At 39.0% G+C, this 18,648-nt stretch overlaps 2 protein-coding genes across 6 annotated transcripts in view; one reads left to right on the top strand and one right to left on the bottom strand.

Moving 5' to 3' along the window:
• Positions 1–5,627: 5,627 nt before the first annotated feature.
• INSM2 (INSM transcriptional repressor 2) lies at positions 5,628–7,747 on the top strand (the record flags this gene model as incomplete). Its single annotated transcript, XM_081946702.1, has 1 exon — positions 5,628–7,747. The coding sequence occupies one exon, from the start codon at positions 5,628–5,630 to the stop codon at positions 6,957–6,959; it is 1,332 nt and encodes a 443-aa protein (XP_081802828.1). The 3' UTR covers positions 6,960–7,747.
• Positions 7,748–8,810: 1,063 nt separating this feature from the next.
• RALGAPA1 (Ral GTPase activating protein catalytic subunit alpha 1) overlaps positions 8,811–18,648 on the bottom strand; it is a 137,877-nt gene continuing 128,039 nt past the window's right edge. For 2 of the 5 annotated variants that reach the window (XM_081968512.1, XM_081968515.1), the window contains exon 40: positions 8,811–10,001. In XM_081968512.1, coding sequence (XP_081824638.1) covers positions 9,853–10,001 — 149 coding nt within the window. In that variant the 3' untranslated portion in view covers positions 8,811–9,852. Of the gene's footprint in view, positions 10,002–12,532; positions 12,598–18,648 lie in introns of all 5 variants that reach the window. The other 3 variants (XM_081968513.1, XR_014176616.1, XM_081968514.1) reach the window with 3 other exon arrangements.

Raw genomic sequence — 18,648 nt, 5'->3', positions numbered from 1 at the left:
AATGCCTGCAATACAGTTTGCAAGCCAACTTAAAGATATTTGTGCAGGAGTTCTAATAATGTCTTATAAATCATAGAATTGATAGCTTAGTATGTTATTAAAGTATTAATGTCTAACATTCAATTCATACACTATATTGCCAAAAGTATTCGCTCACCTGCCTTTACTCGCATATGAACTTATATTGGCTCCCAATAGATGTTCAGGTGCAATTCAGGTTTCCTGGTTATTTCCTTTAAAGCTTTAGATATCATAGAACCGAGCTACTTGCAGGATTATCTGCTCCCCTCGACCTCTGCCTGCCCCATGCATTCCCATATGGACACGCCGCATGCTCCAGATCTCTGCTAACTGATGTCTAATGGAAGTTGTTACAAATTCTCTACCCAATACTCATATTAATACAGAACAGAGAAATGAAAATCGGTCTGATAAAATCCAGACTAACTAAAGTTAGCACAAAGAATAATGAAAAAAGTCATTAATTTGGAGAAGTCACGTTATAACTGATACACATCTGTAGAATAATACAAATGAATGAAGCATGGAGTAGACTAAGGAAATATCTAGCCACATTATGGGCACTAATGCAGTGTCAGTGACTCAACAATGGATCCAAAGGGGGAAAAAAAATACTAGCAGCAATTCAGTCGGGAAGACATAATCACAGGTTAAATACTGTAAGTTGTGTAAGTTCATATGCGAGTAAAGGCAGGTGAGCGAATACTTTTGGCAATATAATGTATGTCATATGGCTTTAACTCTTTATACCCATCTGCAATCCTCTTGTTATTCTGTTCCATAACGAATGAATGAATAGCGAGAGAGGGAGAGAGAGGGAGAGAGAGGGAAAGAGAGAGAGACAGACAGACAGACAAACAGACAGATCTTCCTCCTTTCTTGTCCTCAAGATGTTCATTTGAAAGTAATAGAGCAGCAATGGCGAACCTTTTTTGGCTCGATTGCCATAAGTGGGGGGAGCGCAGGGGGGTCGTGTGCGGGTGTGCCACACCCATAATGCAATGCACGACCTCCCAGTGCGCATGCGCGCACAACACGCACCCCCATTTTACATGCTTTTTTTGCACTCCCCAGGCTCCAGAGGCTTTATAGTAGCCTGGGGAGGGCGAAAAGAGCCTCCCCCGCCACCCCGGAGGCCCTCCGGAGGCTTCAGGGACTGTTCGGAGGCTTCCCTGAAGCCTTCGGAGTGCTCAAAAGGATCCTCCGAGCAAACCGGAAGTGATTTCCGGGTTGTTCGGAGGGTCGTTTTAAGCGCTCCGAAGATGTCAGGGAAGCCTCCGGACGGTCCCCGAAGCCTTCGGAACGCTTAAAACGACCCTCTGAGCAAACTGGAAGTCACTTCCAGTTTGCTCGGAGGGTTGTTTTAAGCGTTCCGAAGGCTTCAGGGAAACCTCCGGACGGTCCCTGAAGCCCCCGGAGGCCCTCTGGGAGGGCAGGGGAGGCTCTTTTCGCCCTCCCCAGGCTCCTATAAAGCCTCTGGAGCCTGGGGAGGGTGAAAAATGGCTTTTAAAAAGGTGAACTCAGCTGACAAATGGCTCCGCGTGCCACCTGTGGCACGGGTGCCATAGGTTTGCCATCACTGTAATAGAGCTACTCATCCACAAATCTCTTGTTTCAGCTTTTTGAGCTAGAGCTGTTTGTAGCTAACTATTGCTATCAGATGCTGAACTCTAGCAGTCTGCTTTTTCAAGGAACGGTAGCAACTTTGATCAGAGATGGTATTCAGCAGGTTCTGACGACTTCTGGAGAGCCGGTAGTGGAAATTTTGAGTAGTTCAGAGAACTGGTAAATACCACCTCTGACTGGCCCCGCCCCCATCTATTCTCTGCCTCCCAAGTCCCAGCTGATTGGGAGGAAATGGAGATTTTGCAGTAACCTTCCCCTGGAGTAGGGAGGAACGGAGATTTTACAGTATCCTTCCCCTGCCACACCCACCATGCCATGCCACACCCACCAAGCCACAGTTACAGAACTAGTAGTAAAAAAATTTGAATCACACCACTGACTTTTATACTTTTCCTTCAGATGACAGTCCTCGTGGTAAGCTTGTGACTAGTGGCTCATTTCTAGTTAGAAGATGCTGAATCATCAGCAGGTAACTATTTTGGGGTTAGTCACAAAATCGTCATCCCGGCTACTTAACTGTTCTCAAAATATTTTTGGAATCAATTACATTGTCAGCCCTGCAGCTTTCTTGTGGATCTCAGGCCTGCCACACTTTCTATTATTCTACTATGCCTTTTTCTATTGTGGGAAAATGGGGGGGGGGGGGGTTGTACGGAGTTACCTACTGTGTACCCAAAACAAAATTCTTTCTAGAAAGCCAAGGTCATCCTTTGTCTCTGCACCTCTGCATCTGACCGGAACTGGATGGGTGGAACTGCCAGCATGGCAGTGGGAGTTTGGACCAGGTGATGGAATTGTGGGTGGTGGGCAAGATCTTGAACTTTCAACTAGTTGGGGAAAACCTGGAAGCTTTCAGATTCAGGTTTTTCCAGATGTGCTAACATGGGTCTCTTAATAAATTGGAACTTTGAGCAATACTTTGCCTTGGACTCTGATTTACTTTTGGATGCTATTTGGAACCTTGACATTAACCTAAATGTCCCTTAAAATACTTCACCAGCTACCCCAAATTTTGGGGTGCTGTCCAGGGTCCTGAGTCCCAGCACTGACCTGAGCCTGGGCAGCATAAAGACTCAGGGAAGATGGAGGGACATATATTTCATCACACAGCTAAATTTTTCTACGAAGAAAACCTGCTTTATCAAAGGTACATGATAGTTTTTTGGTGTTGTTTTGTACATGGTAATAATGGCATGCCATTAGGAGTGCCAGAGCAAGATAGTCTTCTTCCATTAGCCATGTAACTTCTCCAATCTTGTGGACATAGAGGATTTATGTCAGACAATGGCTGATTACATATTCAAAACTTTAGTTAGGACAACCCACTTACCAATTCTTGAGGACATGAATATATAACATCATGCTCAATCTGTCCTTAGCCAATTGTAAAAACAACCTTTCTCTGCCTTTTCTTCTTTCACAACGAAAGTTCTATTATCCAACCTCTAATGGCACAAATAGTCTTGGAAGGTCTGTCTCATTCAATTCATTGTAGGTGGTATCTCTGTTACCATTGCTGGTTTGTGTTGCAGTTCCATGTTTAAATCTTCCACAATCATTTTATCCTAGGCTAATGGAACTAGTGAAACAGTGAAGCTTTTCCTTGTGTAGCTAAAAGTTTAATTTTTTTGTTGTCTTAAATCAGTGCTATAGAAATTGCTTAAAAGCAGTGAAATGGTGGATGGATAGAAGATCGCAGGGTGACTATTTGGGGTAATGGTGAAAAGATTGCAAGAAAGAGAAGAGGTGGAGAACAATCTTGTATTTGGATGTACGTATATATATCAGCACAACAAGAAGTGTGCAAGTCCCAAACCGCTTTCTGGCACTCTTAATGAAAAAGTGGCAATAACAACAACAGCAACAACAAAGGTTTTCTCTTATCTCAGTGCAGACAAATCTCCCAGTTCTCTTGGACTAGAATCTAATAACGTTTTTATAATGTTGGAATTCTTCTAATGGCTCTTGTAAAGCCATGTTCAGACTGGACACAAGAACTACTGTGAAATTGACAAGAATTGGTTTTCCCTCCTAGCTCAAATGCTATCAGGAATAGTGAAATCGTATAACAATGAAGTGTACTCCCCTCATTCAGAGGTGGACTGATGACATGTTTGCCATAAGCAAGCAGGTTCTGCACTGAGCATTGGACTGTACGACTTCTAAATTCCCAACAGTACAATTCTATGATGGGTAGATATTGTTTGCTCCTGCAAAGGGAAACTACGTGTCTTCAAAGATACACCCAGATAAGAAAAGTGATTGCTTGCTTTTTTCTCTGGCACGAGAGGGGGAACCAGGCTTTGGTAACAATGCTGACTATGTGTTCTTCCTGATGTGGGCTAATATAACAGAATAACAGAGTTGGAAGGGACTTTGGAGGTCTTCAACCTCCTGCTCAGACAGGAAACCCTATACCTTTTCAGACAAATGGTTGTCCAAACTCTTCTTAAAATCTTGTAGTGTTGGAACATTTGCAACTTCTGGAGGCAAGCTGTTCCACTGATTAATTGTTCTAGCTGTCAGGAAATTTCTCCTTAGTTCTAGGTTGCTTCTCTCTTAGATTAGTTTCCATCCATTGTTTTTTGTCCTGCCTTCAGGTGCTTTGGAGAATAGCTTGATTCCCTCTTCTTTGTGGCAACCCCTTAGCTATTGGAACACTGTGACCATGTCATCACTAGTCCTTCTTTTCATCAGACTAGACATATCTAGCAATCATTCTTTGTATGTGTTAGCCTCCAGTCTCCTAATCATCTTTGTTGCTCTTCTCTGCACTCTTTCTAGAGTCGCAACATCTTTTTACATGGCATACTGAATTAATGGATTCCCCAACTTTTGTGGCCAGCATTGTTCCCAAAGCTTGAAATTTGGACAGTGATTTCTTAAATCAGCTTCATTTCTAGGTGGAATTAGCACAGGAGCAAAGCAGTTTAAAGCTATTGTGTAAAACTATCCTTATCCTTCTCTCTCAACCAGTATGAATGGAGACAACAATACTGATGTTTCTGGCAAAGTTGATAGCATTATGCAAATACAATGCATTATTACCCTTACTGAAAAATAGTGTAGCTACCAAGCCAGTTCTGGATTATTAGTACTAAGGAGCACCCCAGTCTGCTGCAGTCCAGTGGTGAGGTGGCCATTAATCTTCAGCTTTCCATGCTGCATGTCTGGTTGATAATGGGAAGAGGTTATATTGTGTCATGGATGAGCTCCATCATATTTTTTTGGGGGGGAGCTATTGAAGTAGGAATTTTCCTACTTCAATAACTGCCCCCCCAAAAGATAGGATTTTTTTTTTGGGGGGGGGGAGGACCAGATACTTTCAGAAGCTTAATTTATTTCGGATTATTTGCATTTTAGCAGAGGACATTCCTTTGGCGATCATTTTAGCACCCAAAGGAACTTATTTATTGAATGGGTCAAACTTTATCTGACACCCCATCCATTGCAGGTAAAGCGCATTGAATTCTCATGGGTGAGAATTCTCTGTCCAAAGCATCTGGAACTTCCTGGCCAGCGCTTACTCCCTCAATTTCGCCTTGGCTTTTGAAGAAAGAAACCGAAGGGCAAGCCTAAAATAATTATTCCAAGGATGCTTGGAAAGAGACTTGCCTGTCTGGGAAGATCGGGCCAGAAGAAGGGAGGGTGCAATGTGTTAGCACAAGCGAGCAGGTAAGGGATGGCTGGGCGGCGAGACAGTTGCTTTCCCCGGAGGTAAGCAGTTCGCCTTGCCCGGCCCCGCCCCTCGCCAGCGCCGATTGGGAAAGTGCCCAGGCGCTCTCCCAAGCTCAGATTCTCCCGCCTTTTCCAACTCGCCTCTCCCCTCCCTCCACATTTGTCCTCTCAACTTCCTCATTGGCAGCCTTGGGCCGAGGGAAGGATGACGCACTCGCTCCCCGAGGGACGTGGGCTATAAACGCCCGACGGGCACGCAGCGCCGGTGCAAGTGGAGCGCTGCCATCCGGTGTACCCGGAAGATGCCGCGAGGGTTCCTGGTGAAACGGAGCAGGAGGCCGGGGGGCTCCTATAGGATGCGCCCCGCAGGCGGACTCTCGGCGCTCCGCCTGGAGGAAGCGCCCCGCCTCGCAACGCCTTTGCCAGAGGCGCCGCAACAGCCCCAGCAGCTGCCTCAGCCCAACTCCCCAGTGATGGCGATCTGGGACGCGGGCGGCTCGGACTCCGTAGCCCCCGCCGCGGAGGAGCCCAGGCGCTGCGCTCCTTCTTCCGTGCCTGCCGAATCCTCTCCTCTGGGCCCCGCCTTGGCCCTGGCAGAAAAGCTGCCCCTGATTCCGCGCACTCCGGTGCCTTTGCCGGTGCCGCTCTCCTTGCCGGCTGCCCCGCTTTGCCCGGCTATCCCGCTCAAGCGCCCCTCCCGATCGAAGGCGCCGCCCGCCAAGAAGCCCAAGGCCGTGCGCAAGCTGAGCTTTGCTGACGAGGTGACCACATCGCCCGTGTTGGGGTTGCGGATCAAAGCTGCTTCCGAGGCGGGCAGCGAAGGGATCCGCGTGGCTCGTCCGACGCTGCTGGGTGAATTTGTCTGCCAGCTGTGCAAGGAACCCTATGCCGATCCCTTGGCTCTGGCTCAGCACCGTTGCTCCCGAATTGTGCGCGTCGAATACCGCTGCCCGGAATGTCACAAAATCTTCAGCTGCCCGGCCAACCTGGCTTCTCACCGCCGGTGGCACAAGCCGCGCCCGACCACCTCTGCCGGTCCCACCCAGGACAAAGAAAACAGCCGCGGGGAGCCCGGCCGAGATCAGCACCACGGCGCTGCGGACAGCTCCTGTTGCCGGGATCAGCCGGCTCCTCGTGCCGCTCAGCTCTTGCCGGCCAGCGAAGCTGCCGCCGCGGCCGCCGTCTCCATTTCCACTCCTGGCTCCGGTTTGGTAGCTCCTCCTGGCGAGCTCTACTTTTGCCCTTATTGCCACAAGTCTTTCCGGCGCCAGGCGTACCTGCGCAAACACCTGGGCACCCACCAGGCTGGCATCGCCAGCTTCACCAGCAACTCACCATCTCACCCACCCCCGCAACAGATCGCCTTTTCCTGTCATTTGTGCGGCGCGCATTTCCCGTCGGCGGACATCCGAGATAAGCACCGGGTATGGCACACGGTGCGTGAGGAATTGCTTCTGCCACTGGGGCAGCCTGAGGGCAGCCTTAACCACGGTGAGCAGCAGATCTTTTCCTGCAAACACTGTCCCTCGACTTTCTTCAGCTCGCCCGGCCTTACCCGACATATCAACAAGTGCCACCCTTCGGAGAACAGGCAGGTTCTTCTATTGCAGATGTCCGTCAGGCCGGGCTGCTAGACTCGTCCGGCAACGAGTTGATTCTTCTCTCCAGACAGAACTGTGAAACACGTTAAGGCTAAACATTTGCCTGACTGTACAGAGCAGGTGCTCGGACTGTTTTCCCATTATCTGAAACTGCATTACATGATATTTCCTTTGTCCCTAAGCTTTGTACCTTTTTCTTTGGTGATCGAAAAAAAAATCCTCTCCAAAGTATAATTCCAATGGGAAATCATAACCAAAAGGTATCACCATATTTTGTGTCAAATATTTTTAGTCCAGAAAAGCCAATTATTCTTGACAATTTTTCCTTGCTGCCTTATAGTGGGATGAGTGCACTGTACATTTTGTGAAATATCGAACTCTTAACTGTTTTCATACTGAACTGTTTACCATTTAGATGCCTATCTTCTGCTTTAGGACTAAAAACATGGCATTACATTGAAAGAGGAAACATACTTTTCTGGCTGTGCTTAATACTGTAGCTAAACCTAGAACCAACTGTGTGCCTACTTGTGAGTAAGTCATCTGGGGAAAATGGGACTGTGAATATTTAATTCTGGTTACTCTTGTCCCTAGGACCTTAAGTACATTCCAACACTGTTTAATTAAAGCTTAATTGGGAAGGAATAAGTCAGATTTATATATTCAATTAGGGGAAGTTGTCTCTCCAGTTTTCAAGCTTAAAAAAGTAGTTTTTGTAACTGTTTTGTTCAATGTGTTCTGTAATATAACAATATATAGTCAGTTATTCATAGGTCAATGTCTTGTTACAAAATGCTCCTTCTGTCTGCTGTTGCTCATTACTGGTTATTAAAATCAGCATTAATTTTTGTTTGCTTCCTGAGTATATTGTGAAAGTTTTCAAGCTCACTAAAATACAGATGATAAAAGGAAACATACACACGGACGGATGGACGGGATGGGATGGCTTCTTTAAGTTTTTGACTGATAGGTAGAGATTCTTGGGCAATAACTATAATAAGCCCAAGAGGTTATTAGCTTTTTAAACTTCAGGGCTCCCATGGAAAGTGCTTTCGCAAAATTATAACCTCTAGCTCTTTCTCCAGGGCTCTTAATTAGAAACTAAATCACAGGAAAATGCACAATTGGATTGAAAGAATAATATATACGAATGAAAACCATTTAGATTTAGAATATCATTTAGGGGGGTCAGCCTTTCCAAATAGAAAGTAACTTTGAACTGGACCTCTAGCTAAAACTCCTCCTTTGCTTCCGGTTTTCAGTTTGTTTGACAAAATATTTGGAAACTAAGCTAGCAGGATGTTGTCCAATTTCAATATAGTTTTCTAAAGATCTATTTTTTTCTAATTTGGGTTTTAGCTTTTATACAATAATTTATTAATATTTTAGCTATCCTAGTCAACAGGTATGGTTTAGTGAAATGTTACATCTGGCAAAATACTTCTTTTTCACTCTAGCTCATTTACTGAGATTTCTCAAATGCTATGAAAACTTTAAAAATGCAACATATTTCATACACAATAATTTCAATATACAATTTGCTTAAAACAGCAATGATTTAGTATTTTAAGCTAAATGACTTTAGCTTAAAATACTAAAAATCTCTTTTAAGCAGGGGAAAATTAGGAAACATTAATTATTTCTAGCATTATATGCTGCAGTTTGTGACTTTATGAATACTGTTTTAAACAGAATATGTGTTACATGACACAAAATCATGAGAAAATTACGTTTGGAACAAGAGAATGGAAGAAAAAAAATGATCAAAAAGATTTTGCATTTGAACAACTAAATCATCATTCCATGCCACTCTTTTAATGATATTTGTGCACCAAAAAGGTTTGCATAAATCAGTTTTTGTAATGAAATACAAAACACCCAAAGTGGTAAGAATAATTTTATTGTATTATTAAATAGCATGTCTTTTCTTCAACCATTACAAATTTGTATATACTACATGGCGAACAAATACATCAATATATAGTTCTATAGTTGCCCATGTGAGGAACATATATTTACACATGCAGTTAGTACCAGTGGCATGCTACGTTTTGTTAAAGCAGAATATGGCAAACAACACAGTTGAATTTCTTCATTATGAAAATATTTCTTAGTAGTGACAAATTGGAGTGGAATGTATTTGTGTATATATTTGCTACTATGAGGGCACAGCCACCCCCCACCCCACCCCCCTGACATTACTTGATTGAAAGCAAATGACTGAAGTGGCAAAGTGCTTGAAAATAGGTGATTGTACATATGTATACTTATATAGGTATACCAAGGGATGATCTCAACTTTTGGAAGAGAAAGATTGTGCCAATAGGGCCAAAGGAAAAGCAAATGTTTAACAAGGAAGTTGGAAGCTGTTGATACTTAACAGTAAATACTTGCTGTTAAGTCTGTCCAACAGTGAATGAGAATAATGGAGCTGAGGAAGAGTCTCTGTTAACTTGGTTTATTCTTATAATATAATAACTCTGTACATAATTCTGTGAATTCTAGTAATATTTGCAGAGAACTCTGGAAATACATTTTAGTTGAAAAGTATACATGCATCCCTTTGAAGATGACATCTTTATTATTTTGAAAGGGTTATACAATAAATAAGAGTGGAACATGCCTGCAGTTTCCAGCTTCAGGGGTGGCTAGTAATTAATCACAGATGTTAAAAGAGTCTTGCTTTCCTCTTACAAGGAAAAGTATAAAAAAAGAAACACAGTGGAACAGGAAATACTCTGCCTTGATAAACTATGATTAGCGGGAAGCTGAATATCCTAACACAAAAGCTAAAATGGTTTCATTTTGAAATAAAATTCCATGTTTCTTTAAAATAAAAATAAGAGCAGAGGAATGAAGGAACAATATTCAGCATAGAGGAGAAATTTATGCCTTGATAAAAAGAGGCTGGAGCCTTTACCCCTCGCTAAGTCTTGTAGGCTGAGCCGGAGGATCGCCGCAGTTTCATGGACATACGACTCTTGCTAGTCCGTGGAGAGATGGAGAAACCTAGATCGGACCTGTCCATCTGCGCTGCTGCTGGAACTTCGGACGCCTGAGTCTCTGGGTAGGGCCCTATAGAAAACAGAAGGACCTCACGTATTAAAACAATCTGATTACCGAAGATGATTTGTAGAGTGCAAGACCTAAAACAGTATCCTTTCTCTTGATCTGTCCCATCAACAGCAACTCATCTGCCAGAATCATTAACAAACCCATCTAGATTAGATTATGAGTGGCTGGGGGACAGTTTCAAACAAACTAACTAATAAGAAAGGACTGGGAAGTTATTAAAAAGCTAGGGTGGTATCTAATCAATGTTATACATACAGTATATATGGGTGGGAAAGAAGTATGAATAAATCATGCTAGCTGAATATACTACGTGGCTCCTTATCTTTGTAAAAGGAACAAGATAATTTTGACAGGACTTGGTAGTACTGTTGACCCAAAGCAAAGTAATTTTCCTTGGACTGGCCCCAAGGCAAATAGCAGAAGCAATAGGTTAGGTTAATACGGTTATTGCAAAACCCAAAATTCGGAGGCATGCAAAACAGGCCAGATTGTATGTACAATATATGATCATTCCTACAAGTTTCAGGTAAAGTTCCGTTTGCCAAAAAAAGAAAGATATTTCTTTCTTCATTTCGCCTTTTAAAATCAACTGTAGATCAAAACAGATCATGTCTGCATTCACCTGCAAAGATATTGATTTTTTAAGGAATGAGATGACATGGCTGATATTAGCAGAGATCAATGCTCAAGGTATCAGTTGGCTACTACATGCACGCTGCCCTATATCTGGATCCTGCTATTTATAATTTAACTCTGTAATTATAATTCAGTAATAATTCTACATTTTCCCAGTGAAAATGTGAAAAACATTGTTTTTGAAAGATGATAAAATATGGCTTTCTTCAACTAATCCAACTTATTCATAATATTTTTGGATTACTTGTTTTCATTCATAGAATACTAGGTTATGTTGCACTTAGTAAATGATCATAAACAAAATTCTTATTACACAACAGAACGTGGCCATAAAGCCAGTTTTTTAAGTCATCTATCTCACACATGAGCTACACATAAAGTGTAGTCAAAGATGGAACCAAAATCCTATAGTTATTTTAATGGTCCTCCATCATAAAGTGTTCAGATTTATGTTTGTATATTTATATTGTATTCATCTTAAAATAAAAGTATTTTTCTCCAAGAATTAAAGTCACATGGCAAAATTTGGTTTGAACCAAATTCTAAATAACACAAAATAAAAGGAATCCATTTGCAAGTGGAAAAAACTTTCATTATTATGAAAAGTATCAGAATTGAGGGAGTCTGGTGCTGCTTTACACTGCAAAGAGTTTTCTAATATTTAGGCATTATATTTTCAGAGGATGAGTAGATGCTATGACAAGATCACTCTGTAAACATACTCAACTGTATTTCTATGGATGGCATTTTACAATTATAGTAAATCTCAAAATTACATTATAATTTAATGAACAGATTCTTCTGAAAAACACGAACACCCTTAAAACGATGTTTTTAGTGTTTCCAGTTTACAAAATACATGTTTATGACTCAAAATATTTTTGAGAATCTTAAGTGTATTTCCTCCATTTCAAATCTGAATGCACATTTTTTGCTTTCATTTTGAAACATGCTGCAAAGTGATCTCTGCAAGACATGTTGACTAAGTCACGAAAGTAACTGCTTTTAAAACCAGAATGCCATAAATCTAACCTAATAATTAAAATGCTATACAGGTAATCCAGACTTATGACCACAATTGAGCCCAAAATGTCTGTTGTTAAGTGAGACATTTGTTTCCCCCCATTTTACGAACATTTCGTGTCACAGATGTTAAGTGAATCACTGCAGTGGTTAAGTTAGTAACCCAGTTGTTAAGTGAAACTGGCTTCCAGTTTCATAAGCTCTTTTGGACTAGAAATGATCCCACATGTAACAAACTTTTATATTCCAAAACAGTTTATTCTCTTGTGTTCCTACCAATATTGCTCGGTTTGATGGTTAGAACGCTATCTCCTAAGCCATTTGATATGGGACATTTATAATGGGAGGATTGTTCTTGCAAATATTTTAATCTCTCAACCTCCTCTCCTTAGGAAGACGACTAGTATCTTTACTGTAAAGACTGCGATGTTGAACTGTGTTTGGAAACAAGCTGGTAGCCAATACAATCTATAGGAAACTGATAACACAATAAACAAGGGACGTGTCAAAAAGCAAGTTAATTGCTGCAGTTGCCAAATACCTTTTAAAGGCATCCATAAGAAACACAGTTCGTGATTTTCAACTGATTTGGTAATGGAGTATATAAAGCCGCAGTAAAATAAAATTTATTCTGCCTTAAAAAGCCTCCTCCACACGGGAGAATAATTTTTTTGGCTTGTTTATTTAAATTCATTCCCACCTGCCCAGCACACATCAATATTCAGACGTTCTATCTTGTTCACGTTTTACAAGGAATCATAGCACTCCAAATGGTAGGGTAATGCATAAAAAGTCAAGGCTGAAGCCCTGCACGGCCTACCATTCCCAGCTAGTGTGAAAGGCCTTCCAATTCAAGCCTTTGTGCCCTTTACCTTGAAGTGGCCAATTCTTTCTAGAGGTGGCTTGGGAAGGAGAAGAAATATCACACCATTTCTTTCTTTGTTGAGAATGAAGAAGTGATGGAGAGGTGGACAGAAGTAAGGAAAAAGGAAGAAAGATAAAAAAGATAACAGGCGTGAGACATGAGACATGAACAGTAGAGGTTGGAGGGCATTTACAGATGATGACAGAAAGGAGAAAGTTAGAATCTGTTATGTTGCTAACATGCAAGCTAAGGTTAAAGAGGGATGCATTAATGTGTAAAAATGAATCAACAGCTTAACAATCAGGAAGAATACTCACCAACTACAGGTTACAAAAAAAGAACAAGAAAAAAAGAACAGAAAAAAGAAAAAGAATTCTATAAAAATAATTCTGATCCAACAGCCTCATTGATACAACCATTACGACATAAATATGTTATAGTGTTTTAGAAACTGCTTATAAATACTGTAAAAAAACACTCTGCAATCGATAAAACAACAAAATGTTAACACCCCTCCCTGAAAGCAATTTTTTCAGCTCACATGAAAAATAAAATTCTTTCTAAAATTCTGCTGTGTAGTTTTAACATACGTATATTTACTGAAAAACATTCGATATTAAAAATCACCAACTTGCAAAAGGAAGTATATATGGTTATAATACATTTTACATGTCTAAAGAATTCAAAACTGGTAATACTTTTTAGCTTTTATGAAAATAGAAGCCAGATAAACCTATAATATACATGGAGTACAATCCATTTTTTCTATAAGATTTCCCCTTTTTATCATTCTTCGTATTTGTTTAACTTGAAGGTAGTTGAAAAAGAAATAAAAATGCAGCGATTTATGTTGATATGTTCCAACCAGTTCAAATAAATATTTTTATGTCATAAACTGTTTTCATTATTTCCTTTGAGGTGAGCTATAAGCTAAGATCTGAAATAATGTAGAGAATTCAAACAGCAACATACAGTGAATTAATAAGGAGCTTTGGTCCCAGATGCCATCTGTTGTGTTTTACCCAATATTGTCAATTCAGAAAAAAATTTAGACTCAGGGAAGACTAATTTTGTATATGGTAACAGCAGCAAGATTATTGTATGCATAAAGATGGAAGGATACTGAAATTCCCACAATGGAGGGTCAGAATTAAGAGAAACTAACCTGTTTTGTCAGGGAGAAAAAGAAGTCGGGTTTTTTGTTAAAGACTGGAAAGCTTTTATGGATTTTTTTGCTAAAAGAAAAGTGAAATGAAGATTTACAGATTTAAAGACAGAAAAGGATGAGAATTTAATATAGGGTTGAAGGAATTTCTGAAAGAGGTAAGAGGGAGGAGAAATGATGGAGTTGTTAATATCTGTTGAAGAGAAAGTTGGAAACCATTAGTTTTCTTTTTTTTAAAAAAGTATTTTTATCAAAAGTTTTAAATGCAGCAATGAAAAATAATACAAACTAAAAAGAAAAATTAAAGTGCAATACTGCTACTGAGAAAGCAAACCTCCTGTCCCTCTTAGTTAACAAATATAAAATTCTTCATCTGATAGCTCAACTCTTATCTATAGGCAACTCCAATAAACAACATCTTTTCCACTCCAAGTATAGGCAAAATGTCCAAATAGAGCTGTAAAATAATCACATTTAACAAATATAAATCTCATCATTCCACATCTCAACTCTTAACTATAAGGAAATCCAATACACGTCTTTTCTAGTCCACGTGCCAAAAAGTTCAAAAAGACCCCCCCCCATAACGTATCTGATTTTAACAATGCTCAAATAAGCCAACTTTATGTTCCTTCTTTTTACATAAAACAATCTTGCTCTTTAATCCATTCAAATAATCATTATTCCTTGACTTGAATTTCTTCAAAACAAGCCTCTTTTTAAAGTTGGAAGTCATAATTTTTCATAACTTTAGTTTTCTTTTTTTTTTCTTGCATTCTTTTCTTTCTTCTTCCTTTCCTATCTTTTTCTTTGGATTTTTCTGTTTTATGTAAAATTCTCGATAAGTGTAAATAAAAAACCTCAGAAATAAATTTCACTAGATTCAGGCATAAGCTTAGCTGAATTCCATTGCCAAAGGAGGGAAAGGGGCAAGACCTGTTTCTTCATTTGGATCTTCTGTCCAAAGCATCATGAAAAGTAATACTAGGAACTGGAGAAGAGGGAATGAAATATTTTATCCTTTTTTCTCCAGAACCAGTGAATTCCATCTGATCCTAGCTCACTTCCAAAATAAATAAATAATAAAAAAACCCTTCAGGTCAATGATCAGCAAAGCTAGATGTAAACCATTTACTGTAAGAATATATTGGAACTCAATGTAAAAGTCACTTTGGGAACAAAGGGGAAAGTCTTTTTTTAAAAAAACGTTTGATTTAAACTTACTTCCCCTCCCCCCTTTTTTCCATACTAACTTTTCTGTATCTCATTTAGCAGCTAGGATAGATTGTTCTCGACAAGAGTTAATTAGTCAGAATTAATTGAATGTAAAGGACTTCTGAAAGACTAAACATTATATGTGGTCTAGGGCCTACCTTAAGCCAGCAATATTCTGTTTCCATCAATATATATACACTGGATATTATTTTGACTGGGTAACATTTTCGAATGATAAATGCCAACTTGTAAAATATTAATACTTAAAAAAATTCTATTTCCTCTAATAAACTTTTTGTGGTGAGCATGACAGACTTGGAATACTGCATTTTGGAGACTCATTATAAGTTACATTGAAGAAGTGCTTCAATTATACATTGTACAATAATACACTGTAGCAGCTCAGCAGCTTGCTCTTTTTCATTTACAAAGGGTATGCGTGTTTTAAGGATTTCACTCATTGAAGTTCATATTTGTCAAAGAACTCTGACTTTTTTTCCAGGCTCATGTAAAAGTGTGACAAAAGTCAGACTGCTTTAATGACTAGCAGATGGGGTTTGAAGCACCTTTTCTAGATCACTTTTACTGTATGCAGACCTTTAAATTTAAATACTCTCTTTGACCGTCCTATGTTTCTTGATTAATGGTAATAAGAGGATTCGTCGACAAATTATATAACTGCCTTGAAATATGGAGTCTTGCTGATAGATGAAATATCTAATTTTTAGGCCTAAATTAGATATTTAGAAAAATACCTAACATTTTTTTCTAAAATATCTGCAATTAACATAAAGGTTAATATCCATGTCTTACTGCAGTAACCCTTCATAAATGAACCAGCCTTCACAATCTCGCAAAAAACAAAACCCAGAATTTTCTGTCAACAAATCTTAAGGCCATCACATCTTGTGGGACTTGCTTGGGGAAGGCTGGTATAAATTTTACACTGAAAAGATACAAAACCTTTTGGATTGACTAGGTTAGCATTGCATTTTATTTTGGGAGGTTTGGGGGGGATTTTGCACACATAAAAATAAAGCTTTGCTAAAAGGTTCTCTTCCTCTAATCAAATTACTTTTGGTTTGGTAGTTTAATTTATTCAACAGGTAACTGGCAAATGATACAGAAGATACATCTAAACATATTATGGGCTGAAAAGACCCAAGGCTGTTTTTGTGTTTCTTTCTAAATATACCATTAGAATCGTTTCAAATTCTCTGGGGACTCTTACTAACATTATTTATGCATGCAAACAATTTCATCAAAATGGAAAGTTAGCACTGATAGCAATGTAGAAATAATTCAGGAGGCATTATGTTTTATCTGGAAGTTTCATTACCAGAGATAGATTTATTTTAAGAGATAGATAAGCTGCAAAGCTCTGCACACTGGCCTAAGAATAAGTTGTGTTAAATATAGAGATTAGTTCTGGTAGATGTGCTAAGGGGGACATTGTTTATCTTAACGTTTGAGGTGGATACTATAAACCACTAACCTCTCTTCTGTAATATGGGGAATGTTTATGATAAACAACTAGTTGATTAAACCTGCTTCAAACGGTCATAAAATCTGCTATTACTTGAATTTCTGAATCAATTTTAAATCAGTTTAATATTTGAGTTACAAGAATTCTGTTGCGACTGTCTGAATATTGAATCAGGAAAGAGGTAAAAGTTCTCCTTCAAATTGAGGTGGATTCCTGGTGGGCTACATGGACAGGTACATGTAATATCCTTGGTAAACAAGATTCATTTATCATTGCTGTCTTATTTTCATAGTTTCATCTTTAGAAAGCCAAGTGGAAGATCAGGCACCCAACAACCTTTCTTTTCCCCTAACTTTCATTCCCATCGCACAAGAAGCCTTTCTAGAGAGGATTTTAAAAAGTACCACTATGGAAAATCTCCTGAAATTGAGCAAATGAATCTTTTACTGATACTGCAAGACACCGGAGAAGATCCACCTGGAGAAGATACTTGAGAAGAAATCTTCCATAAATTAGTACTTTTTTTCAGTCTACTACAAGGTCTCAGATATGGCTGAAAGCCTGACCTGATACTCTGAGGCTGAAAAGTTTATCTATCACTATAGTCACAAACATGCACACATTATTAATTTAATGAGGAATTGTTCCTGTCCTCACTGAGATTAGTGTGCATGTAGTTGGTTGTGAAAACAGATTTCTGGACCAGAAGATGGGCCTGGGGCCTGATCCAGCATGGTACAGTTAATGTTCTGGCTTTCAGCATGTTTTTCATTCCAATTTAGTCTGTTAGTGTTAACCCACAAAATCTTTCACAATATCCGAAAGAGTGCTTCTTCCCATGCATGGCTATCCTAAGCTCTGACATAATCAAAGGACTTGAACAAAATTCCTTCAGATGATAAATTAATTAAGTACTCAAGAGTAGGTCTTTTTAATGAAGACAGTCTAGCCCTGGAACTCTCTGGGAAACAGCTTTTTCTAAAATGTCTGCTTGGAATCTACTCCATTGCTTTTTCTGCCTGGCAATAGTTGTGTACTCTGTCAGGGCATTTATTCATTCATTATGTCTGTATATGATGTATTAATGAACTTTTATCTTTTAGAAACTTTTCTGATTCATTTAAAATTCCTGCTTTAATTAATTGTGTTTTACCGTTACTATTTTTCCCAGAATTCTGATGCTTTTAGAACACATCACTCTTTCAGCTTCTTGGGAATTAATTTCTCAAATAAATAAATTAAGCCATGAATTTACTCTACCAGATACGAATTTAGACATGCTTAAAGTGCTCCCACCAAAATCAATGGGGCATTCATTAGTCATTCCAAACATTTACTTGTTGCTCTGTAACATACATTTTTATTGAATGATAGGGAAAACTTTTTCACATTCAATATAAATAAATGAGCCTTCACAAAATATAATGATCATGGGATAAGGTACCAAAATAGTTTTAAAATTTATTTATGGTCAACTGTTGAGCATTAGAACTACATATTGAAGGTGGAGTTCCATGCTGGATTCTGAATTGGGGATGGGGAAAATTTAGAACTGCATGCCCATTTTGTTTGAATTAATCAGAACCCTGATCTTCTTTGGGTTCAGACTGAATTGGAGCATCACAGATGTTTTATTTGTATATAAAATGTTTTACTGCAAGAGGAATGCTTGCTTTGTGCTTTAGACATGTTAGGGCAGAAAAATAAATCTAGGCTCACAAATTATTTCCAAAAAGTACAGTAGTCAATTCCTGCAATCACTATTCTTGCATAGTGAGATATTTTATATGATAAAATTTAACATGAGGTATCATAATTACTGACCAGACCATAAACAACGTGTTTATTTTAAGAAGTTATTTCCCAATGTTAAAAAAAACATTTCTTTACTTTTTTTAATGTATATTTATTTACAAAACTCTTATTTTTCATTCAGATGTTTATTACACTCAGACATTTTCATTTATTGTTCAGTTTTCACTTTATTGTTCAATATTTATTGTTCGCTATTCATTTAAAACCTGTCAGTACCAGAATAAATAAAGTATTGCTTTGAGTGGTGATACTCATATTCCATATATTTTGCATTATCTTTAAATTTTATATAAAAATCCAAATACGATTTTCAAAGCTTCTGTTTCACTGATGACCAAATTTCCATCTATCGTATTCAGGGAAAAAAAACCTGCTGAGATTTTTCTCTATTGCAAGTAGGTGATGATAATAACACTAGTAATGTTTTCAATTTCTTTCATGT

Source organism: Natrix helvetica (assembly GCF_964273705.1).
Source record: "Natrix helvetica genome assembly, chromosome: 1".
In the NCBI taxonomy this organism is placed as follows: domain Eukaryota; kingdom Metazoa; phylum Chordata; class Lepidosauria; order Squamata; family Natricidae; genus Natrix; species Natrix helvetica.
This window is presented reverse-complemented; position numbering and strand designations above follow the sequence as displayed.